This window comes from Anopheles coluzzii, chromosome 3 (assembly GCF_943734685.1).
Source record: "Anopheles coluzzii chromosome 3, AcolN3, whole genome shotgun sequence".
Lineage (NCBI taxonomy): Eukaryota > Metazoa > Arthropoda > Insecta > Diptera > Culicidae > Anopheles > Anopheles coluzzii.
Window position 1 is genome coordinate 47,730,673 of NC_064671.1, and position 24,692 is coordinate 47,755,364.

Genomic DNA, 24,692 nt, shown 5'->3' on the forward strand with positions numbered 1-24,692 from the left:
GGCGTAACGTCCTACGCTGTCCTACATGCCGGCCTATACAGGCTTTCGAGACTTTATTCATTACCACGCAGCCGTATAGTCAATCCTTGCTAGGGGGGGACGGTCCATTCTACGCTTGAACCCATGACGGGCATGTTGTTCAGTCGTTCGAGTTGACGACTGTACCACGGGACCGCCCACCAATAAACATACAACAGTCTTTATGGAAAACAAACAACTGTTTAGTTTAGAAGGATATCGCTTCATTTTCGATAGAATGCTGTTTATTTTTTTCGTCATCTATGAACCATAACCTCGTTTGACAAGATCCGATGCAAGCTGACATTTTTTCTCATTTGCTTTGCTTAATACGTGCTCTGGAAATGGTTTTGGGTGTGAGGGGGGCGGGGGGGGGGGGGGTACTTACATATAAATTCTATACCGTTTTGCATAAGTCCCGTTCAACATCAAGCAGGTTGATCATCATCCACAGATTTCGTAGTTGTATTTCCGCCTCGCAATGCAATCTAGTTGGCAGCGTTGTCTCCACCGTTACCCGCTGCTTGGTCAACGACGACGGTGGCTTTGCTCTCGGTCGTACTGACACTGTCGTCCGCCTCCTTGATGCCCATCCACGGCAGGCGGCGTTCAAGCTCCTGGCGGTACTTGGGATGGCTTATGGCGTAGACCCACGGATCCAGACAGGACACGATCTTACAGCAAACCGCCGGCACCATGGTAACGAACGGAGTCAGCATCGTCCTGTGGGTTGGTGGGTTGGCGTGACGCCGTGACATTACCATTGACGGTTTGTGTGAAGTGGCTGTGAAGGGTTTTGCTTACCTGTCGCCGAATGCACCAATCATCGTGACGATGGCGTACGGTGTCCAGGCACACACGAACAGGAAGAAGATCGTGAAGGCGGCCTTGGCGATTCGCATCTCGACGGCCTGTGCCTTCTCGCTGCGGTTCGCCGTGAGCGATTCGACGTTCATCTTGCGTGCCTGATTCTTCAGCATCATCTCATGCTGACGGACGTGACCGAAGAGCCGGGCGTAGAAGTAGCAGATGAAGATCATCGGAATCACGTACGCCCAGGTGAAGATGCAGCCGACAAACACGCGCGTGTCCGGATCGTCGGTAAGATAGTCGAACGAGCAAGTCGTCAGATATCCTTCCGGAATGTAGCGTCCCCAGATCTCGAACAGGGGCAGCAGTGTGAACGGCATCGTCCAGAGCCAGGTAAGGCAGATCAACAAGCCCGCCTGCACACGACTCAGTCGTCCATCGAGCGGGTTCGAGATCGTACGATACCGGTCGAACGCGATCACGGCATTCGAGATGGCACCACCGATGCCGGACATACTGCCGAGGGCCGCATACACCGAGCATCCCACCCCGTAGCCGACCAGTCGCTCCGAGAACGAGTTGACCAGGAACATGGGCATCTCGCACATCATCAGCAGATCGAAGATGGCCAAGTTGATGATGAACATGTTCGAGCCATTGCGGAGCGATTTGGAGCTAGTAGAACAAACATGGAAACACTAGTGAGGAGATCAGATTCGCTATTCTATCGACTAAGGTGTTACTTACGTGCCAAAGATCCACAGCACAATACCATTACCGATGAGGGAAGTGTTCATCAGCACGAAGTAGATCATCGCAAGCATCAGGTGCATGTAGTACGGCGGTGAAGGAAATCCCTTCCAGTGATCGTGCACTAGATACTGCTCCTCGGGTGGGAGATTCCAGCCCAGCAGCTTCGGCATGTCGCCAGCAGTGCGCGCCATCGGCATCAGCATGGCGCCCTCCGAGATGGATTCGTTCCCGAGAAACATAATGAGCGGGTAAGCGGCGTAGATCGATCTCACACTCACAAGTTACTCCAAAGTTGCTGATCGTATGTGTAGAGAGTTAGTTCCCGCACAGTTGCTGCACACTGGTGTACACTGGTGTTTCTTTCAAGCACAAACAGAATGTCACTTTCCAGGCGGGGAACAATTTGGACCGGTTCCTGGCAGAAACGCTTCACAAATGTTCGCCTTCTTCCGGGGCGCGGATTGGTTTTATACCCATCCATCTAGCACTGGGCCACATCGTGTGGACAGATTCGTACAATTGGATTACGAACGCATGTGTAATTCCTAGGGAGCCACTGAAATCAAAGGATTGCATTATATGGGAGAGCATTGAATTGCATGTGGATGGGTTTTAATTTGATTATCCACTGCGGAAAGAATAATCCAGCAGTGTAACGCCATACGCCATAAGTGCAAGGTCAATGGGTTTGTTCTGATTAGATTTCGATCATTGAGTTTGCATCAGGCTTAAAAAGTCAATAGCTTTTCTCATACCAGTGTAAATGTAATTAAAATGAAGAAAGTGGGTTATTCGTTATGTTTGCATTTCAGGAATTCCTAAACATTTTGATGTAGTATATTTTTTTTTTAAATTCTGCTAACGATTTATTTAGGCTTACGAAGCATTTTTTGGAATCCTTTCCACGAATTATGAACTGCTTCAAAGAATGATTACACAATGCCAAAAAATCATGAACGGAACCTACGGAAAAATTCAACAAATCGTGGATAAACGCTTTGCTGTAGCTGTTGAACTGTTTGCATCTGAATTTTCCGCTAGACGGTTTAAATGGTGAAATCCAAATAGATTTTGTTGAAATAGACAATTGCTAAGATGGATCAGTATAGCCGAAAGTCGAACAATTTTAAGCATTTTTCTTTTTCAAAGACGCAAAAACTTAGAATTTCTATTAATTATCTTACTATTATATGTATTCTATTATGAAACCATCTATGATTCTGAGGTCTTTATTTAAAGTCAGTTCGGCTTAGTAGTATAGTTGCTAAATTCAGTTTGACCCTAAATTCAGTCGATTTTGCTACGGGGGGACGATCAATATGAGGCTTAAATCCATGACGGGCATGTTATTAAGTGGCACGCGGTGACGACTGTACCACGGGACCACTCCAATTTATTTAAATGTTATTCAATATCTGAAAAAAACTGCATTTTTTTATATTAGCAAGTGTATGTGTATGTAAGCTGTATGTATGTATGTGTGCTTGAATATTTAGCATATTTGAGGATAGCTCACTCTTACACAACTGTTATCCAAGTATGAAATGAAACGAATTTCTTAGGATCCAATTTTCTAAAACTCAATAGAAACTAACTTGCGGCACATGTTTTTTTTGCGGCTACTATTTTATGTAGTATTTGTCCCTCGTATTCAAATGAGTTTGATATCGCTGTCCTAGACCATCCACACGCTTGGATGGTGTTGCGGCCGAGGGGCTCCGCCGGGCGAAGGTTCCGGCTCCTACGGCTACAACGGGGAATTCTCCAAGCCTTTCAGCTAGTGCTCCTCGCTACCTCGGGAGTCTATGCAACAGAAAGGGGGATCGTTCCTTGAGATTCGGATTATTTCGGATGTTCTGAAATGAAGCTCTTAACTCTTTGGCTTATCGTTCGAATCTGATTTGGCTCCAGCTTGAGCCGCCTTTATATACCAAAATTTTCACAATTTTTCTGCACGATACTAACCCAAAATTCTACGCCTTTCCTCCCACTCCCATTCCCGTTTGTCCCCAACTCCCATCGCGCTCCCGGTTTCCATTGTCACTCCCGGCGACATCTGTTTGCACTGGCGATTCCAGAAATTCCGCATCGATCAATCCATCGAGCAATCCTTTGTGTAGACGGTACCGGTGCTGCGCGTGCTGGTAGCGACGTTCATCGTGGGGGGTACGGCTGGCGTTTCGTGGAAATTCACCGATCTTGTGTCTTTTCACTTTTTATTTTTTATTCTGCATGCACTTCGCACGCAACAGATGGTCCTCGGAAATCCTAAGATTGCAAAGTCCTTCAGGATAAGATGGCTGGAACTTCATCAACAAAGTGATAAACATTGAAATCGAAATCAAATTTTTTGAGGTCAATAGCAAACGTTTTGTATTCTATTAGAAAACCCTGTATATAGACTTTGGGTTGGAGACAACCCAACTATTGAGGTGCCAACTAGTGAACTTCTTCTTCTTTGTCACAACAACCATAGACATAGACATAGACGGCCCAGGCCTGCCTGTACCACTAGTGGAGGCTCGGCTTTCAATGACTTATTTATTACCATAGCAGGATAGTCCTACGTATGGGGGCACGTTTCATTCGGGGCTGGAACCCATGACGGGTATGTTGTTAAGTTTTACGAGTTGACGATCGTACCACCAAAACGACCGACCATACTTTTGAACAGCCTAAGTAAAAAAGACTGTGGAGGTCATGCTGTAGTTGCTTCTCGTGTGTAACCACTTCCAGAGTTATTTTTGTTAAAATCACGATGAAACTGTTTTGGATCCCACTTGCCAAAGCATCACCATAAAAGAACATAATTTTTAACATCATAGGAACCAACTCACGTGACACCTCCCAACTCACTCCTCGGGTGCTCTAACCAAGGTCCATGAAAGGGAACAAGTCGATGCGTTTAGAACAAATTGACAGAAATCCGTGGGAAATTTTGACAGTCAATTTAAACATTGTTTATGGTCGTTGCTATGGAGCGAATAGGAGTCTGTTTTGCTATTTCGGACTCATTTTTGCTCCTAATTGCAAATTGTTTTTGTTCTATGGCTGATTTAATTCAAAGATCTCTTATATTATTCGTCACCGGGTTGTAGCAAACGGTATGCATATTGTATCAGTGTGTGCCGATTGGATGTTTTATATTACTCTCAGTGGTTAATTTAAAGTAAGATTTTTTCACCTAGTTAGAATAAGTACTGTGCTGTTTTATGCCTGTTAAACTTTTCTTACTTCCAGCAGGACCGTTGCAAACGGTAGTGATTTGTGGTCACGGAATGGCAAACAATGAGGTTATTTGAATACAGAGTAGACTGTAATTACTTCTTCTTTATTCTCCAGTAGTGATGAGTAGTAGTAGTAGTTCTCATGATTTTTTGGTGCGTTACCACGAATTTTTTTTATCGTATCCCATATATTTTTGGTTCATTCCCATAAATTATTGGTATCGTCCAGTTAGATATCAATACAAATAAACCAAAAAAATATAGGAAACGACCAAAAAATCATGGGAACCAACCAAAAATTGATGGGAACCAACCAATAAGTCGTGGGAAACCCTGTAATAGATCTTGGAAAATGGGTTGACAATATGGATGCATGTAAGCCGTGGAAAATGTTAACATCGAAATCAAAGGCGTTGAGATCAATGGCAAAAGTTATTTATTCTATTGGAAAACCCTGTAATCAAATAGATGCGCCTACGTTACTCAGCTCTATTCCTCTATTATTCCTCTATTAATAGCTCTCTATTATGTATGTGTTCAACCGATCGCTCCGTATTCGTCCTTCCGGATTGATACCGAAACACCGTTCTGCATGTGGTCGAAACGATCCATACTTGTGTGCACTGTCTTCGTTTAACTCCTCATGTAACCTTTTTGATTTCCACAAATCCCTCCCACCACTTTCAGTGTTTCCTAGCTCAGTAATAGGATGGACTAATTAATTTAGGATAGTAAAGGATAGCATAGTTATTAAGCAAAGTATGTGTAACCTGCAAGCAGACATATTAATAGATAATTGAATTGAATTGAATTGAAGTCCTCGTGATAACTACAGTCGCACTCGACTACAGTCGCACTAACTTTTCGATTCTAAATGATCTACTGCAATCTTCTGACTGGTCATTCCTTGATGGAAACCCGGACGTAAACCATGCACTCGATATGTTCAATCGGAAATTTGCGGAACATTTATCTGCCTGTTGCCCTATAAAACGTCCACGACAGGGTCCACCGTGGGGTAATGCTCAATTACGCCGCTTAAAACGAAACAAATCTTCCTGCTATCGGTTTTATCAAAACAGTGGAACACAACAATCGAGATTGCGGTTCATCGCTGCACACAATGTATATCGAAGCTATAATAGACAACTTCACTCTCGTTTTTTGATCCGTATACAGTTCAGCTTAAGAAGAAAACCGAAAAAATTTTGGAGGTATGTCGACACAAAACGGAAAAACAGCTCCCTGCCAGCTATAGTTTCCTTTAATGGAACAACTTCGTGTTCCAAAGAGGAAACCTGCAATTTATTTGCTGATCGTTTCATGAGTTCGTTTGCCACTGAAGCTCCTGGCTTCTCATTGGATGCTGCTCTCAACAACGTGCCCTCCGACGCTGTCGATGTTAATGTGCGTGACATAAACATCTCCAGAGATTCTGTGCTAAAGGCGCTCAAGCAGGTCAAACCATCCTACAACCCTGGACCTGATGGTATTCCAACCGCAGTTCTGGCCAAATGCAGCGAAGTTTTGGCCGGACCTCTGGCTCGTATCTTCACACTCTCGCTCAATCAGCGTATGTTTCCAGCAGCATGGAAATCGTCCTACATGTTTCCTGTGCATAAAAAGGGGGATAAGAGCTTAGTGGAAAACTACCGTGGCATTACTACTTTGCCTGCAGGTGCTAAGGTTTTTGAAGTCGTCGTCCAGAACTCGCTCTTGAACTGTTGCCGCTCGCTGATATCAACACGCCAACACGGGTTCTTCCCTCGCCGCAGTGTGACCACCAATTTGGTGGAGTTTGTATCTCACTGCCATGCTGCATTCGCTTCGGGAGCCCAGATGGATGTCATCTATACCGACCTTAAGGCTGCCTTTGATCGGGTGAATCATCGCTTGTTGTTGGCGAAGCTTGCTCGTCTTGGATTCTCTGCCTCTTTAGTGGAGTGGTTCGAATCTTACCTCACCAATCGTCGATATCGCGTCAAAGTTGATTGTATGACATCTAGGGAATTCGTGAGTTGTTCAGGCGTGCCACAGGGTAGTAACCTTGGACCCTTGCTGTTTTCTCTATTTTTCAATGACGTTACTACTGTAGTAAGGGAATCTGAATGTTTATTGTATGCGGACGATCTTAGACTTTTTTTTCCTGTGAGGTGTTTTGGTGATTGTTATGTCCTGCAAGCATCGATCGACTCTTTTTCCGACTGGTGTCTGAACAACGACCTACAAATTTCTGTTGATAAATGTTTGTCCATGTCGTTTCACCGTTCTAATTGTCCAATAGTGTTTAACTACTGCATCTCCGGTACACAATTACAACGACACAGTGCAGTAAAAGACTTAGGAGTTACTCTTGACCGTAAACTTGACTTTCATGTGCATCATAACGAAATTATTGATAGAGCGAACAGAATGCTAGGATTTATACGCAGGCAGTCGAGAGAATTCTCCGACCCACATTGTCTTGTCGCACTCTACAAATCACTAGTCAGATCCATCTTAGAATACTCCTCAGTAGTTTGGTGCCCATCGTCGTCGTTATGGTCGAATAAGATTGAGTCAGTGCAGAAAAAATTCACCCGTTTGGTCTTACGGTTCACACCCTGGCGTAACGTAGCAGCGAGACCTAGTTATCATGCCCGGTGTTTAATTTTTGGACTCGAATCTCTCGCTACTCGTCGCGAAACGGCGCAAATATTGTTCATGAAAAAAATCATCCTAGGAGAGATAGATTCACCGGACCTTTTAGCTAGAGTTAATTTCCACGTACCTGCTCGTATTTTAAGAAACTTTAGGCTACTAAGAGTTGACCAAACTAGACGTGCATATAGCGATAATGAACCTTTGACTGCGATGGCTATCAGATTTAATGCACATTATGACTCTTTTGACTGGAATTCCCTAATTTAACCTGTTTTTCTTGCTGTGATACTCTGTGTTATTTATTTTGTGCTGATGTTACATTGTACCGTGATGCTTTATGTTATTATAAGTTTAGTTTATAAGATCAGTGATAAGGCCAATTATGGCCAATCACTTAACATTTACAAATAAACAAATAATAAATAAATAACGGTGCATCGTTGATTCGCCCTAGCCCACACTTTCATAATTAACAAGCATTACCAGTGGCTCCAGCTGGTCAAGCGAGAAGCGGTGTACATCATCTGCTATGTAGGAAAAAGGTGAATTTGCTACGAGGAATACAACTTTAAGACCGTATTACAGATCGAGTGACTTTTTGTTTTTTTTGTTGTTCCTATATTTCATTAAATAATTATCAGAATAAGGCTTATAGTACACCAAAAAAAAATTCGCCGAAAGGCTGCTAGACTTCTCCTCAGCAAAAAGTGTATTTGACAGTAATTTTATGAGCAGAATGTAAGCTGTGAAAACGTGGCTAATACAAAATAAAATAATTGTGTTGTAAGGCTATTGCCAACGTCACACGAAGCGTAAATTTAAGAAGTTTACGCTTGATCTGTATGGGAGAGCGTAAACTTCTCGTCAAAATATTATAGGATTGTAGGCTCTTCTTCTTCTTCTTTGGCACAACAACCGCAGTCGGTCAAGGCCTGCCTGTACCCACTAGTGAAGTGAGCTTGGCTTTCAGTGACTTATTGTTACCATAGCAGGATAGTCAGTCCTACGTATGGGGCACGGTCTATTCGGGACTTGTCCAGAGTCGTCCAGAGTCGTCCAGAGTCGTCCAGAGTCGCCCGGAGTCGCCCGGAGTCGTTCGGAGCCTTCCGGGGTCGTTTGGAGTCGTGCGGAGTCGGAGTTGTCCGGAGTCGTTCGGAGTCGTCCGGTGTCGTTCGGAGTCGTTTGGAGTCGCTCGTAGTCGTCTGGGGTCGTCCGGAGACGTCGGAGTAGTCCGGAGTCGTCCGGAGTCATTCGAAGTCGACCGGAATCGGAGTTGGTTGGAGTCAACAGGAGCCTTTGTGCTTGTGATCAGACTTTTCCTTTCGTTGTGTTTTTTGTCTTTCACTTTGCGCGTGCACTTCTTATACAGGCCTTTGTTTCGAAGACCGACCTCGGCCGACTCCAGACGACTCCGGATGACTCTGTCTGTAGCCGATTCCAGATGAATCCAGACGACTCCGACTCCGAACGATTCCGGACGACTCCGAACGATTCCGAACGACTCTGGATGACTCTGACTTTGAACGACTACGGACGACTCCGAACGACTCCGAACGATTCCGGGCGATTCTGGACGATTGCGAACGACTCCGGATGATGCAGGGTGGACCTACCTTCCGGAGTCGATTCTGAATTAATCGGAGTCGGATCAGAGTCGACTCCGGATTTTGGCAAACTTTACCCATCACTAAGCAGGATTCATTGAAGATGGTAAATACACTTCTGATCAAGTTGCGGCTAGCACTGCAGTGCACTGCGGTGCAAAAGGTGTTCAGGCCTGGATCTATGAACATGTTGCGGCAACATTTGTTAAATGGCAGCATTTCTGTATTTTTCTATTTATTTCAAAAACTGAGCACATATTCACTCACAAAAACATTTTAAAATTAAGTTGCAATTTTTTTTTTATTTGTTTTGGTGTGCAAACATGTTTGAAAATGTTCCTGCAACAAATAAACATGAAACAAATCGATTTGTTACTCTTGCAACAAAAATGTCCCCGCAACATGAGTTTCACAGTTCGTCCATACGATTTGGCAACAAATGTTCCCGAGCCTTAGCAAACTCTTTTTCAGGATGAAATTGACCAGTACCAGTCAGATAATAACGAGTGCAGAAGAGTTTGGCGGTATGTTACCATGGAGCGTGCAACTTAGAAAACGTTTGGAAAATCTGGAAAAGCTAAACACATACCTTTGAAAGATTTCACTTTACTTGTCATCATGTAAGTCCCCAAACAGCCAACAGCTTTCATCATGTCGTGTTTTTTCATAATTTTATTACATAACCTATATAATTTCGGACATTATCTATCTTTTCAGTGTATTTCATATAGCTTTTTGTTTCTCTTCTCTTTCCCATTTTCCGCTCTAACCTTTCCTTCCTTACTGTTGCCCGTTTTGTCCACAGTGTTGCTCTAACATTTTATATTTGCGATTTGCACGGTACATTGCAGTGTTTGAGTGTTTTGTTTCTTTCTTTCTATTTCCTTTTCTCTTTCTCTTTCTCTCTTCCGTCTTATACAGGTTGTGTGTGTGTGTGTGTTTTGCTTGTTGTATAACATATTGTACGCTTTGCCTAGAACATTTTTCTCTTCCTCTTCCATTGCATTCATTTGCAAAACCATTCCCTGCGAGATAATGGCAACGGTAAATCTATACTTTCATCCTATTCATGTTTACGTTTTAGTTTTGCTTTGCTATGCTCCGTTCCCGTTTTTCGCTATGTTTGCAGTATGACTGATGACTGCGAAGGAGAAACAGTTTCAACATGTCGGGGGGGGGGGGGGGGGGGGAGGTGAGCTAAATAAACCCGCCGCCTGCCGCCAGATATAGTAGTGTGTATATATCTCTTATTTGTTTATCTTATACAACACACACACACTCGTTCCCGCACGTGTTTGCCTCACATTGAAATTCGTTTCTACACTTTCATTTCTTCGCTTTGTAATGCTTGATTGGTGGTTTGCACAAACACACACACTCGTAAATCTAACCCGAAATGGATATTACACATTTAACATTTGAGATGATTTTGCAAGAGACAACAAAAACATGCCAATGATTGATGATACTCTTTTGGTTCTATTGCAGCAAGTTCTAATCGGTCAATGATGGTGGTTTGTAGTTACGAAAATTACCATCTTTCGCATGCGGTGGTTGTTTGTGAGAACGTAACGTAGGAAGAATGTTTTATTGGTTCTGTTCGAATACACACAGGAATGGTTATGAACAACTGTACATTATTACATCTGCACTAAAACAAAAATGCGCAACTGTTCCGTGCGCATGTTAACGAGGTTGCAGCTCAATCAACATACCACAAACACAAACGCAATTATTAGCCAAGAGTTTAGCACATTCCGTCTATTTGGCTGTGTGTTGTTGTTTGTGCAAAGCGTTGTTCCAACGTCAGCCAGTTATATCCATTTGTACAAAATTCTACATTGTCTATTGAGTTATGGTTGTGTTGGGTTTGTGTGTGTTTTGCGTGTATTTTGCTATTGTTAGTTTGCAGTCTAGTTCACTTGGTTGTGGGTTTTAGGTTTGCTTTCACCACACTGGTAAGAAACAAAAACTGGTTACTGGTACCGGGTGGGTGCAAGCCACTCCCTCTCTCTCTCTGTGTTTTGCTCTGTTCAAAGTTCAAGGCATTGCATATGGATATGGATACTAGAAACTAAAACCTCTTAGTGTAATAGTTTGCGCACTTTCTTGGAAGTTTTGTTGCGCAGCGCGTTATATGCCTTACTCGATGCGGCATCATATTGGAATGCGGTTCAGCTGGAACTAAAATCATATATACTGAATGTTTGTGTGTGTGTGTGTTTGGAGGTGGAACTGTAAGATTTGCTTAAACAATACTATCCATTTCGTTCACTATTTAGTTAGTTCTGTTGTGTTTTCGCTCATACATGGTAACACACACCCACACACACGCACACATGGAATCGGTGTTGATTGGTTCCTCCGGTTGTAGCTGATGGTACGAAGTAGTTATGGTACTTTTTTACGATGAAGTTACAGAACAGAAGCTACAGACACGCAAATCAATCAAACTTGAAAGCGTTTCAGATTTATCACGCCTTACGTCCAAAGTATGAGAGTAACCATTTACTTGAGTAGGTAATTAAAAACAAACTAACAAACATATCGCAACATATCGGGCAGTGTGTAATTATGAGACTTGAGAAAGATGTTATTAATACTAAAAAAAGTGGGGGAGCTACACAAAACATGGATGCTACGTTTCGAGTGTAAAACAACTGGGTTTGGGTTTGCTTTTGTAAAGTGTTGCTTTTTGTTGCATTAGCATCGTTGTAATCGATTTGTTGGCAAGAGATAGTAGCGTAAAAGATACGGGGGTTGGCGGTAAGGTGTATCGTACTAGAGGTATATTAGAATGTTTCGAGTATTACAGACGATCAGTCAGTGGATCATCTGCTACCGCTTGGAAGGAAAACGAAATGTTGCCGTTTCACAGACCAACAGGTTCTCTAAATTAATATTACTTGGTTGGTAAATGCTTGCAGTTTTTTTTTTGCTTGCTTGCTTGATGCTTGTTTTTAGTACTACTTGTGTAAATGATGAGGACGCAAAAGATGCAAAATTCAGTCGCGTGATCATTACGTGATATGATATGGTAGATGAGTACAAACGAATCATTCGTATAATAGCCGCTAAATATATTTGTATATGTAAAAGAGAACGCCCATTACTTATAAGGTGCAAATAGTAATTCTAATGCACCATGCAGTGCATGACGCTTGCGCATCCTTTTGCTTGCCCTTGGGGGGGGGGTGATGGTGTGTGTGTTTAATGTACGATTACTAATTCTACGCCCAAAAAGGTGCGCCACTATACGCAACAACAACACTTTGCTAAAGTACGCACATATCACATCAAAATACTACTTTCAAATGAACGCAACGGTTGCGGTGCGCTTAATGGAAATGAATGTGAAAATATGCAAAAAAAGGACAGAAATTCAAGTACATTTCGAGTATATAAAGTGTAATGTGATGTGTGTACGAAAATGAAATAAATGCAATCATACCACCACTATTCGACAGTTGATGTAAGTAAGCGATGGGTGCAATTGTACAATGCGGGCTGACCGTTATACACGATCGGCAAATCCATTATGCGTAGTTAGAAAGCTGCTGCAGTATGCCATAAGTAACTACCGTGGCTAGTTTGTTTACTTTCTTTTTTTTAAGTCAAACTCTATGTTTCCTCTATGTGGTTCGAGCGTCAAATCTGTGACCGCAAGGACATTACTCAACACCAGCCGGGTATCTGTTCTGTCTCACACACGACAGAGAGATGTTTGTTTTATAGTAATGATATTGCGCAATGCATCTTCTTCATCTACACTACGCGAGTGGTCGCGATGTCTAACTGCAACTGTAAGCCACGCCGCTTTACCCATTCATTCTGTATTAATTCCGCACTCCGTACGATCATCTATAAACACACATACACGCACTACACACACACACACACACTCTCTCTCTCTCTCACTCACACACACTGATGATGATGTGCATTCCATAAAATCATCACATTCACATGCCTTATAACGTATAAAGGACGTGCAGCATATCATTACATACAAGCGCGTGCAGCGTGTTTCGTGTACCAAAGTCTGTGTTGCAGGTTTCCCACGCATGCAACCGATGTGTGTTGTTGCGCCTGTTTTGCTGCCTCTTTGTTGCTATTATTTTCTACTTTTTTTTCTTATCGCCCCTGTGAAACACCTAATTTGGTAGTTTTCCTCCCCCCAGCTACTTGTGTATACCTAATTGAGTATGCGTGTTATGTTTAAAAGTCAAATCATTAGCCAAGTCTCTTTGAATCAACGTGTTCCATCTTACATAGTAGCAACAACGCTCCGTACTGGCGATCCACCCACGTGTACCAGTACTACCGCCGGGGTGGGAGCGCTTTGATGCCGGTATATGAATACAGTCAATGTTTCCGCGCTATTCGATTATGTTTGCGATTCTCATCCTTATGTCCGCTCTCGAGTCCGCGAGCAACGGTGCAACGGTGATCCCAAGGACAAGAACCCAGTGCCGTTTCCGTTTCACCCTTTTTAGTTGTATTTGTTTTGTTTTTAGAATGTAATGCTATATAGATTAGTTGCTACTCGAATAGTAGTAGTTTGCATTCTTACCGTTTTCTTTACCAGTGTGTTCTCCCGCTGTTTGCTTCCTTCACTCTCCCCTACCCAAACGTCTGATACGTGCATGCCTTTCAAGTGATACGCTAATAATATCAGTCTGACCGTTTGATGTTTCATTTTGACTTCGCTAGCAAGTAGTAGCAAGCTTACACTAATAGCATCATTTTTTTCTTTCTGTTGTTTTAGCCGTTATGCCGAGCGTTGTTCACAACAAGAACAAGAGTATGGCCTCTACACCAATGCTGAATCAAACCGGTGCTCTCGCGTCTGTCCACTTTGCCGAACAATTTCTACTTGGAAAGTACCTTTTAGAGAATAAGCCCTAAATTATGAACAAGCATTTGTTAGTGATTACGGGGCAAACAAAATCGTGGGCAATAATCAATGATCATACATTGCAGCCTTCATTGGGTCCGACCGCAGGATCTTTTTGGTTTTTGAAAAAAAAAAAAAACGTGGAAAAAAGGAACATAATGCAACCGGTAAATTGTACGGACGTATTATTCGACCGATTGATGAAGTTTCGTTTCGCTTTCCTGGTTGGTGCCCCACCTTAAAATACACCTCCCTCTGATCCCCGCACGCAGTAACACACACTAAATGGCAGTAATGATTGTGATGTTTGGGTGAGTGTTTAGTACGTACTACGGCCGACCACGGATTTGTCGACTCGCTAGGTTAAACTTTAATTTTCATATTAGTTTTAGTTTTAGTGTGAAATTTGTTTTTTTTTGTCTTCAAATATGTTCTATTTTAATCTGTTCTGTTCACTTCTGTTGTGCGAATGCATTTCTTGTCTGTCGTGTCCGATGGTTTCGATCGTCTCCCGTTCCGACGACGCCATCATTATTGATGTGAGACAGTAGCGTCGAACAGTTGCTTAATTATAAAGTTTTGGTAGGAAATTAAGCTAGGTAGCTGTTTTGTTTTTGTTTTAATTGCTTACTAGAGAGAGGATTATTACGATCCGATCCATAGCTTGTCTGTGGTTGGCTATTGATTTTCCTAGAATAGTTGAGTATAATCGAATTTTGAAAATTCTTCTAAATCTTATCAGAGAGAGAAAGAGTTACACAGTTTCGTCGAAAGGGGGCTATAAAATTACATACATACGCCCACACTCAACAAACACATTCCATGCGTTTGGGCGTGGATCATTTCCGATAGAAAAATGGCAATTGGAGGCTTCATGGGAAGGGATGGGGGGAGGTTTGGTTTAAATAAAATCATTAAACGGCGTTGGAGGAAAAAGGGGATGATGCTTGTACTGTCGCCCTACTTGTTGGTAAAACCGTTGTTGGTTGATTGCTAGTTACGCGTCAATAAGTGATAAAATATGGCGATGCAACAATAAAACACCAACCTCGCTCGTTAACGATTTGCAGCGCGTGTGTGTGTGGATTGTGGATCTTCGATGCCATCGCTCCAATTTGCCACGCTTGCCAGAGGGGTCGTTTAGGTCTCTTAGGTGGCGTAGTGATCAAACGAACCGAGATACTCCAGCGCAGCACGATAGCAAAACTGATATTGATCCTGTTGGGAGGAGAGATAAAACGTTCAATGAAAGTAACATGTTATCATTAGTCCGTTTAATTGTCCTCGTGGAGCAGCGCGAGTGGGGAGCAAAGGATTGTTTTGAATGACGCTTTTCCCCACCCAAACTTACCTCGGTCTGTACCATTGCCGGTCGCTGGGAGCGCAGTATTCGCACCGTTTGGAATACGTCCAGCACACCCTCGTACTGCATCCGCTCGAGCACGATGCTGAGTGTGATAAAGACGCCAGTGCGACCGACGCCCGCACTGCAATGCACCGTAATCGGACCATCCTGGCCGAACTGTTCCTTTGTTTTGTGCACCTGGCCAATGAAGTCGATAAAACCTTCGCCCGACTTTGGTACGCCCTGTTCTGGCCAGTCAATGAACTGGAACTGGCGCACCGTGCGAGACGAGCCGTCGCGCGCATCCGTCACCTTGAACTCTCTCAGTTTGTACTGCGGCATGTTGTACTCGGCGATCGGATCCACCACGTAGCACTGATAGCGCACCGAACGCTCGTGAGGCCAGTATTGGAAGCATTTTTCCTGCGAACGAAGGAAAGGAACGTCAAAGTCAAACATTAATTGCTTGCTCATATTACCTACTGGCTGGGCACACAATGTATGGTTGAAAACGACATGGGCGGCGCTGAAGAGAAGTGCTACGTGAGCACCACCACATGAATGAAGGAGAAGTTTACAAAACGACTTACCCGTCCCATTTCTTTTAATTTGGTTAGCATAACCACGATGGTTGAGTTGTGTTCCCAGAGCATTCGCCAGAAGTCTTCGGCCGTTTCTTGTAGAGGTCCTTGGGCGGCAATGTAAGCGTTTCGATACCGATAGCTTGTGTAGGAAGAAATGAGAGAAGCAATTATTTTAAACCACTCACTCACACACAAAAGGTGTTTCACAAAAATCTCTACATACCCATCAACCAAACTAGCATTGATGTAGTCGCTTCCCTCGACTCCCCTGATCGGTGTCAGGCAGACACGGGACGATTCGTACGGCAAAATGTGGACCAGGCGGTTTTTGTGCTTATTGCAGGGCAGGTTGGCCGTGACGAACCGCGTCGAATCGGCCTTCACGTTCGACAGCTTCTTGAACTCCATCTCCATCCCGGTAATGTTCTCGTGCGGCTCCGTTTGCATCAGCTTCTGGATGTGATTGTGCAGGCTGCGGGCGGGCACCTCCGTACTGCCGCAGATGACCGCCTCCAGCAGCGCATCGTGGATGAAGATGTACTGATCCTCCGTCTGTACCATGTAGTTGCGCTGCGCTCGCAAACACGTCACGTGCCCGTAGATGTCGATCGTTTTCTCGTACTTCATGCGCTCGAGCATGGAATCGATCACGATGTAGCAACCGGTGCGGCCCACTCCGGCCGAACAGTGCACGATGATCGGGCCCGATTCCGACGGCGTGAGCGACTTGGTGCGGCGCAGGAACTGCAGGAACGGTGCCGGATGGTCCGGTACGCCGTGATCCGGCCAGGCCGTAAACTGTAGCTGCTTGATCTCGCGCCGTTCGTTGCTACCGTTGCGGTAGATCTGGAACGTGCGGATCGAGTACGTCGCCAGCTCCTGCGTTTCCGTGATTGTCACCGTCATGGCCCCGTACACCTCGGTGCCCCGGGCCGGCCAGTACATGTCGCACTTGATGCGCGATCGCTCCTCCAGCCTCGTCATCATGACGATCGTGGACGACTTCAGCTCCCAGCACATGCGCCAAAAGTCACCGAACGTTTCCTGCAGCGGCCCTTGCGTGGCCACGTACGCATTGTGCTTCCGATACCCGTCGCAGTAGTTCGCATTGATGTAATCCGATCCTGGCACTCCCTCGATCGGAGGTAAGATTACCCGTGAATGATCGTAGGAGGTGACGTTCGCGTAGCGGTTCTTTGGCTTGTTCACCTCCATGTTGGAGTGATCCCAGGTGAACTGTTGGCCCGGCTCGATGCTTTCGTACTCTTGCGAGAACTTCAGATTATCGTTCGCTTTCAGCCGCTCGACATGGTTGGCTAGCTCGGCGATCGAGATCGGTGGGTGGCTTATCATGCCCGGCGTTTGGAAGTTGATTCGCCGCATGTCCACCGGATCGGTCGGGGCGGGCCCAGCACCCAAATCGGCTGCCATGAGTGGTCGCGTAACGGCGGCCTGGTCCGGTGCCTTGCACGGCTGTCGGCGACGGCGCACAAAGTACACCACGAGGAAGCAGACCGACAACACCAGGGCGGCAATGATCGGTCCAACGACCCAAAGCATGCCCGGCTCTTCATTTTTGCCACGAATGATAATTTCCGTATCCTGCGGAACGTTGGGATTGGGACGATGCGGTGGTTCGCCGGTCGGAGCCTCCTTCATGTCCAGCGCTAGAAACTCGGAGAACGGGCTCGACGTGTACAGATGCTTCTGGGGCGTATCGACAACGGCACGCACAAAAATGCGGTACCGCTTTCCTCGTTCGAGCTTTTTGTTGGTAAAATTGTGATTCGTTTCACCCGAGCCAAGATGGAACGTGTACGGAATGTTGCGCTGCAGGAACATGGCCGCAATGTACGGTGCGTTCAGACGGTCCAGCTTGGGGCGCGATGGCAGCAGCTCCTCGGTAAGGAATTGGTCCGGTATTTTGTGCAGGTTCGCCTTGTCCTCGGGCACGACAATCAGGTAGTAGTGTGAGATGGGACCATACTCTTCCGATGCTTGCGGCAGTATGACCTGAATTTCCTCCCCGTTCACGACGCCGTAAAAGTCGGGCTGCACCATCGGCTGCGGGGCTGCCATCTGTGTCGTGACCGTGATCTTTGCCGGCGGCTTGTACGAGTAGTCGGTCGGGACCGCACTCACGTTCACGAAGTAGGTCGTGAACGGCGACAGCTCGCTGATGGTGTGCGACTTGACGTGACTCTTCAGTATGATTTCCTTCCTCGGCAGGATCTGCTTCTGCGAGATGCCCTGCGAATCGACAAACTCTTTCACCGCATCGAACGATATCTTGTAGTTGATGGGGTTCATCCGTATCGGAGGCGCCCAGCTGAGCGTCATCGAGTGTGTGCTAACATCGTGCGCACGCAGATTCAGCGGGACATCCTCCGGCTTCACCTTGACCGTCGCTTTCTCGCTCAGCTTGCCGAGTCCCGTTTTGTACATCGCGGCAATGGCGACCGCGTACTGGGCAAACTTTTCCAGATTGATCAGATCGGCCGACTCGGTCACGCCGACCACCTTCGTCTGCCACTCGTCTAAATCTTCGACCGCGGTCATGGTGTAGAAAATTTTGTACCCCACCAATTTGCCCCTGGACGGTACCGGTTCCCACCAAACTTCCACCGTCTGCTCGGACGTCGCGACGGCTTGCACCGAAAACGGAGCCCGCCCCATATCGCGCTCCGTCGCAATGACGACCTTCTCGCTGAACGGCCCAGCGCCCTGCTTAGTGTACGCCCGTACCCGCACGATGTACTCGGTGCTTTCGTCCAGATTCGTAAACACGGCCTTGCGCACCGTAGTGTTTCGCTCCGTGCCCAGCCCGTGGTCAATCTTCTTGTGGAACTGCACATCGTACCGGGTAATTTGGCCGTTCCGATGCTCGCGCGTCGGTGGTTCCCAGGTAATGCACACCACGTCGGGCGTTTGGAACCGGACGGCTATACCGGTCGGCGGACCGGTCGGAGAGCCTTCGGGTGTTTGCAGATGTTTGACCGCTTCCTGCCCGATGCCGATATGGTTCATGCCGGCCACTCGGAACTCGTACTCCACCCCCCGCTCGAGATCGTTGATGCGTTTCACGTTCAGTTGCGTTCCCTGCAGTATCTCCTCGTTCAGGGCCTGCTCGCGGACGCCCCACCGTACGCGATATCCTCGCAGCTCACCGTACGTCTGTCGGGGCCGTTCCCATTCGAGCTCGATCGATACGGTCGGATCGCGCTCCAGAATCTTGAGCGTGACCGTCGGCCTGATCGGCACGCCGCCGGGTGTTTTTACCGATATGGGAGCACTGCGATCACCGTCCCCTTTGCGCGTTAGAGCGGCCACCTGGACCGAATATTTCGTATCCGGCTGCAGCCCTGTCACATTGTACTCCAATCCATCTACGACATCGAACTTCATCGGTTCGTTCAACAGTCCCTTACCCTAGAGGTACGCGAGAAAATGAAATATTGCGTATTGTTTTATGTGTGAATCTGAATAGAGTCAAACAAATCCATAGTTCCGAAATTTAACACTCGCTTACCTCTTCCTTCATTTCCTGCACGTGTATGTGATAGCCCCGGATGATGCCGTTACGGTTTTTCTCCTTCGGCGGTTTCCACGTCACGTAGATGGTGGTCGAATTGACGGGGCTTGCCTTAACGTCTTGCGGATCGCCAGGCACTGCAGAGTTGTAGTCGATCGAGACCGTCCATCCATTATCCATCATCATCATCACGAATCGTGACGAGGAAGGGAGAGGGAAGGGCAGAACGAAATATGTTAGCAACACAACGAATATGGAAACTTGTTTCTCTTTCTTAAGCAAGTACAACGGAAGAATTAAATTTCAAAAAAAGAAACATCTACGATACATTATTGAGCAGAGTACATAGGGCAGAACGAAAGTATGTTAGAGGGGATGATGGGTTAAACCGGGTAAATTAAATTAGTTGTTTTGAATTAAAAACGAACAAAGATTGAACCGTCTGCCCCCTTTGCAAACGGGACTCCCAATAGAAATAGAACACAACATTTGAAGAAGGTTGTAAAGGTTGTTGTAATTTGCTGTAGAGCACGGTTGTTTGTTAGGCGCCAGGCGTTCGAAATAATAAAGCGATCATATGAACGAGAGCCATTACGCCATCCTCCTCCAGTGCGCGATGACTATAGACAACGGACTGCGGTTTTGATTTCGTTAAAATACAACTAAAGTTAAGAACATCTTGTCCCTTTACTTTTCGACTATAGCCATTGCTTCTATTGCTTCCGATGAAACGATCCCTTCAATTAAAGTCCCTTGTTGCGAAAGGTAACCATTCGAAAGCGGAGGGTGGTGGTTTGTGGGGGGTGTGTAATCTCAACCGCAAAAGCGGGTGGGTGAACGAACGTGCGAGAGTTGGTTATTACTAAGAAAAGACCCTTTTTCTTGGGACGGTAAAACATTGCTTCTAAATAATTCTGCCTTTCATTAGTCGAAAAGATTCAACGACGAAGAAATATTCGAGCAATTTCATCGTTCGATACACAGAGTGAGTGATAGGGGAGAGAAGGGGCAGTAGCAGCAAAGGGAGTTTAAACAGCTTCTGCCTAAGTTCTTGTGGAACCCGGGGCGAAAAACATTTAAAATTCCTTACACACGTGGCTGTGAGGTTTATTATGGGAAACCAGCACCTACATAACTTGCCAATAATGCTGCACATTTGGGGGCAGCATAGAGCGTAGATAATAGTTTTTGCATGCAACACAATACATGGTGGAACCATCTTCCTGGGTGTTTACACCACATGCACCAAAACACGCGGCTATAGTAGTGCTCTTGCACTATGGCAGCATGTTTTTACACAACGCATTCATGATGGTTTTGGTTCTGGGCAGTTTTCTGGGTTCGATTCGCAACTTTTTTGTCCCTCCTAGCAAAACGACGTACCTCCATCGAAAAGAAGTGCGCAAAAAGTTTGTATCTCTTTGGCAAACAAAAAAAGGTGGTGGAGGTGGTGGTGGTCCGGGTGGTAAATCTTAATTCAATCCCCGCAGAGACAACTTAGACTGGACGGAAGTCTACTCTGCAAGGATGCAGAATCGAATCAGAGAGAGAGTGAGAGAGAGAGAGAGAGAAAGGAAGAAAGGTAAAGGTGGATAGTGAAAAGGGGCATGATGAGGTTGGCATGCTTTCACCTTGGGGTAAGTGAGCGAATGATGAAAGTTTGGAATGGAAACAGCAACGACAAACTGTTGGCAATCGACCATTGGCGGAGAGGTTAGTTTTCAACTAGTTACTGTGCAAAAGCGAAAAGAATGTACTCTGTGTGTTGCGCGATCGTGCAAAGACGCCCTGGGAATGGTGAGCTTTGTAGCAGCAGCAGCAGCAACAGCAGCACCAGAAGCTTGTTGATCGAGCTGGCAACACAATGAGCACAGGAAATTGCGGTGGTCAGTGTGCCCACCCTAAACTGGCACTACTGTTGCTAGATTTCTGCCCCGGAAAGCACACCCTACTCTCATGCTCGCTCACTCCCCCCGAGCCAAACCATGCAGACACAGGCGATGTACTTGGCGTGAAGGAGGGAAAAGAGAAAATTGACTCGACTCGAAGCGTCGTAACGAGTTTAGAATGAACTGAATAATGATGTTGCTTTGAGGAGGGGGGGGGGGGGGGGGGGGGAGATTGCGCACCACCAACCCATCTGTCCCATCAAAAGACCGACCGGGTAGGACATACGCTTCACAATCGTTCGGTCGGGTCGGGGTTTGCTGCTGGGCTGTATGACAGTTTTCCTCCCTCCGTAACCGGGGAGAGCTTTGAAAGGAAAGAATGTACAAACTCGGTGTGTGTGTGTGTGTGTGTGTGTTTCGATGAAAGGCAAAAGGACAGTTTGTGCCTGACAATGTCAAAGAAAAAGCAGTGTTGTATCCTGTCGTTAGTGAATGGAAGATGACACAGCATTCAGGCGGAGGGAGGGACACAGCGTGAGACACGCAACTGCAACTGGTGGGCACAAAAATGTGCAAAAGTGTGCAAGGCAAAGTTGAGCAAGCGAGTTTTGATGTGAGTTTAAATGTGGATTTAACTGTACTAACTTTTTCCCGACACGCGTTCACGATCTTTAATGTGTTCGGGGTTAGCGCTTAGAGTATGGGGAACGGTTGAAGCTTCCCTTATTTTGCTTCCCTGCGCTTACTATTATGATTGATAAGCGGGATGAATGCACGTTAACATTGCACGCCTTGTTTCTTAATTAGCCTGGATGCCTGCAGAAGCACAATGGCAAGTGTCCAGTTAACATACATTTCATCCGACTTTATTTTCATTGTAGCCTCTAAAAGTTAATGCCACCCAACTCTCGGTTATCATTCTGAATCCAATCGCTTTCTACAGCAACCGATGGGCTGATCGTGACAAAAAAAGGACTACACCAACTCAAACACCTACTTGGTGAGGGGCTAAAACTGACACAGACATTGCTGCTACCGTCGTCACTGAATATAAATAGTCACCTTTATCGCGCACGTCGGATACAAATTAGGTATTATTGGACTATCGAAAGGGCCGGGATACGATTCATTCGCCATTCGCCACACCTTCAATAAAAACCTGTGGCCATTAAAATCTCGATCGTTTCTCTCCTACCTTCTGCTTAAGAACCTATCGTACCCTCTCTCTCTCCTTCTCGTTTTGGTCAGTCTAAAGATGTCAAGACGTGAAAAGCTGAGCAGTTAGCAGAAATAGGGGAGAAAAAAACCATCGTCCACCAGGGCTGTCCTTCCCGCGATAAGGCGATAATGGTAGCTCATGAGCTTGAAGTCATTGCTGCTCCTTCTCCTCCTGCTAGATGCGATGTTTTGTAACTGCAAATGGTTCCTACAACACTGCATTGGGCCGTGTAGTAGTATTAGCTAGCACTATCACATCCGGCGCGGCTTAAGCTACGACCGGCACAAAACTACGAAATCGAAAGAAGATTCCGATAAGATCCCATTCGCAAAGGTTATGTAAGAGGGTGGGGGGGGGGGGGAGGCGAATATAGTGCTATTCTTTCTGCTCGTTCGAGCAAACATCGATCGAACGGCACATTTAACTTGAAACTAAGCTCTGTTCCACCACACATTCCAAACGAAGTTTCCACCACGCGTGTGGGAGAGCGGCTAAAGAAGTAGAAGGAAGAAGGAAGAGGAAAGAATGGGTTTCTTCTGTCGTTGACGTTGCAGATTTTTTGTAGTCACTCCCTTTTTGCGCTTCAAGCCCGATCTTTTAGCTCTGAGACTATACTCACAACAACAGAAAAAAAACCCATTTAGCGAATAGCTATAGCACAGAATTCCCACGGCAAATATGGAATTACTGCGGTTTTCGGTTATTGCAAAACGGACGAAATCCATTCGACTAGAGCGGAGGAGGTTCGACTTGCAGCAGAGCGCTTCAGCCGAGAATAGAGAGCACACGGGAAAGGAGAAGCATATTAAAACGAATGGTTTGCTAGCCAAAACCTGGTTGGTAATAGTAGTAGCAAAAGCAAAAGAAGAAAAAGGAAAAAAAATCCCAAATGCATTCGTGCTGTCGTGACTAAATGTGACTCACGTTGCATTTAATGCGCTTCGTTTCTCACGATGGCTTAGCGGCGTGTTTCGATTTCCAAATCCGCAGCAAAAGGACTGTGAGCCCTTTCTGTGAGTTTGTTTTCATGTATTTTGTTTGTACCACTGCTGCTGCTGATCCATCGGCAATAGTAGCAGCAAAGGGAGATGAAATTGTTTTCCACATGAGCGCAGACAAACAACGGTGAAAATCAATCGAACGTAGAGCGAGCACTCAGGATGAGTCCAAAGAAGCGCTGCTGTGCGCCCGAAGAGGTTGACAACAAATGCAGATTTATCACTTGGTGTGGAATGAGGACTTTTTTGGCTGTGTATTCTGGATGTACTCTCTTTGAAAGATCCACTTTTAGAGTAGTTTTTTTGTTCAGAAGTAACACAAGAACACATCGCGCGACACATTGATCGATTGTGATTATCTCGCTCGGCGTGTTTAACAGATCATTACGAGCTTAAAACACATGTTCCATTTTCACCTTTAACACGACCATATCATTAAGCAAAAGTTGTAAAGGACCTGCTGTTGCTGCTGTGTCTGCCGTTTCTGCCGACGACGACGACGACGACGGCATGAGATTTTCGCGTTGGCACTTTAGCTTCACCCATCCCATCGCGCACCGACCAGGTCTTGGGTCGTGGCGGCCACACTTGCAGCTACAGCCAAACAGTTTCCCCCGTCTCACGCCACGACGCGCCATTGCGCTGGTCCAATCGTCACTGCCGTCGTGTGATGGGAGAAGAGACGAAAGATAGCAATCTAGTAGAATGGTTTTGCTGCTGCAACATCTTCCGGTAGCTGCAGCTACCATAGGATCATAGTGATGTAGTGTGGGCAAGCAAAAAGAGGGCAAAGGGGAAAAGGAAAGAAAAAAAAATGTGCAAGCTCTCTTCCTTCTTTCTCCCCCCAGGGGGGGAAGTGAAAGACTCTCGGTTGGCAGACACAGGCCAGTGCTGTGTGTATCACTCGTTCGCTGTTGCTTGGTGGTGAATATGTTGTTAACGTGCACGATAATATGTGAAACGATCGGATAGTTCAAAGGTTGCACCACCACCAGCCACTATAGGCTAAGCGCGGACGGACTTGATAAAATTCGCCATGAGAACGGCGACATGGTAGAGGGAAAGGAGGCGCCCAGTGCACGATCGTAACCGGGGGGGCACACAAAGTTTACGCTGCCGTAGCAAAATTTTGGGTGATTTCTGTCTCCTGGGCAGAATTTAAAGTTTAATTCT

At 45.8% G+C, this 24,692-nt stretch overlaps 2 protein-coding genes across 12 annotated transcripts in view; both read right to left on the minus strand.

Moving 5' to 3' along the window:
- Positions 1–220: 220 nt before the first annotated feature.
- On the minus strand, positions 221–2,036 carry LOC120959052 (opsin-3). The gene is made up of 3 exons (XM_040382195.2): positions 1,576–2,036; positions 823–1,503; positions 221–741 (listed from the first exon to the last, which is right to left on the minus strand). Exons 1-3 carry the CDS (start codon positions 1,818–1,820, stop codon positions 507–509), a joined length of 1,161 nt encoding a protein of 386 aa, XP_040238129.2. The 5' UTR covers positions 1,821–2,036; the 3' UTR covers positions 221–506.
- Positions 2,037–9,709: 7,673 nt separating this feature from the next.
- Positions 9,710–24,692, minus strand: part of LOC120959085 (tyrosine-protein phosphatase Lar) — a 226,038-nt gene continuing 211,055 nt past the window's right edge. For all 11 annotated transcript variants that reach the window (XM_049610033.1, XM_049610032.1, XM_049610031.1 and 8 more), the window contains 5 exons: positions 19,411–19,550; positions 16,105–19,310; positions 15,888–16,020; positions 15,304–15,720; positions 9,710–15,170 (listed from right to left, as the gene is read on the minus strand). In XM_049610033.1, the coding sequence (XP_049465990.1) occupies positions 15,102–15,170; positions 15,304–15,720; positions 15,888–16,020; positions 16,105–19,310; positions 19,411–19,550 (3,965 nt within the window). In that variant the 3' untranslated portion in view covers positions 9,710–15,101. The remainder of the gene's footprint in view (positions 15,171–15,303; positions 15,721–15,887; positions 16,021–16,104; positions 19,311–19,410; positions 19,551–24,692) is intronic.

What these genes read in the sequence shown, in the direction of transcription:
- LOC120959052 (XM_040382195.2), bottom strand. Translation starts at nt 1,820, where the DNA reads ATGTTTCTCGGGAACGAATCCATCTCGGAGGGCGCCATGCTGATGCCG. An exon ending in GTGCTGTGGATCTTTGGCAC is followed by an intron (nt 1,504 to 1,575) that starts GTAAGTAACACC and finishes TTGTTCTACTAG; the next exon opens with CTCCAAATCGCTCCGCAATG. An exon ending in ATTGGTGCATTCGGCGACAG is followed by an intron (nt 742 to 822) that starts GTAAGCAAAACC and finishes ACCAACCCACAG; the next exon opens with GACGATGCTGACTCCGTTCG.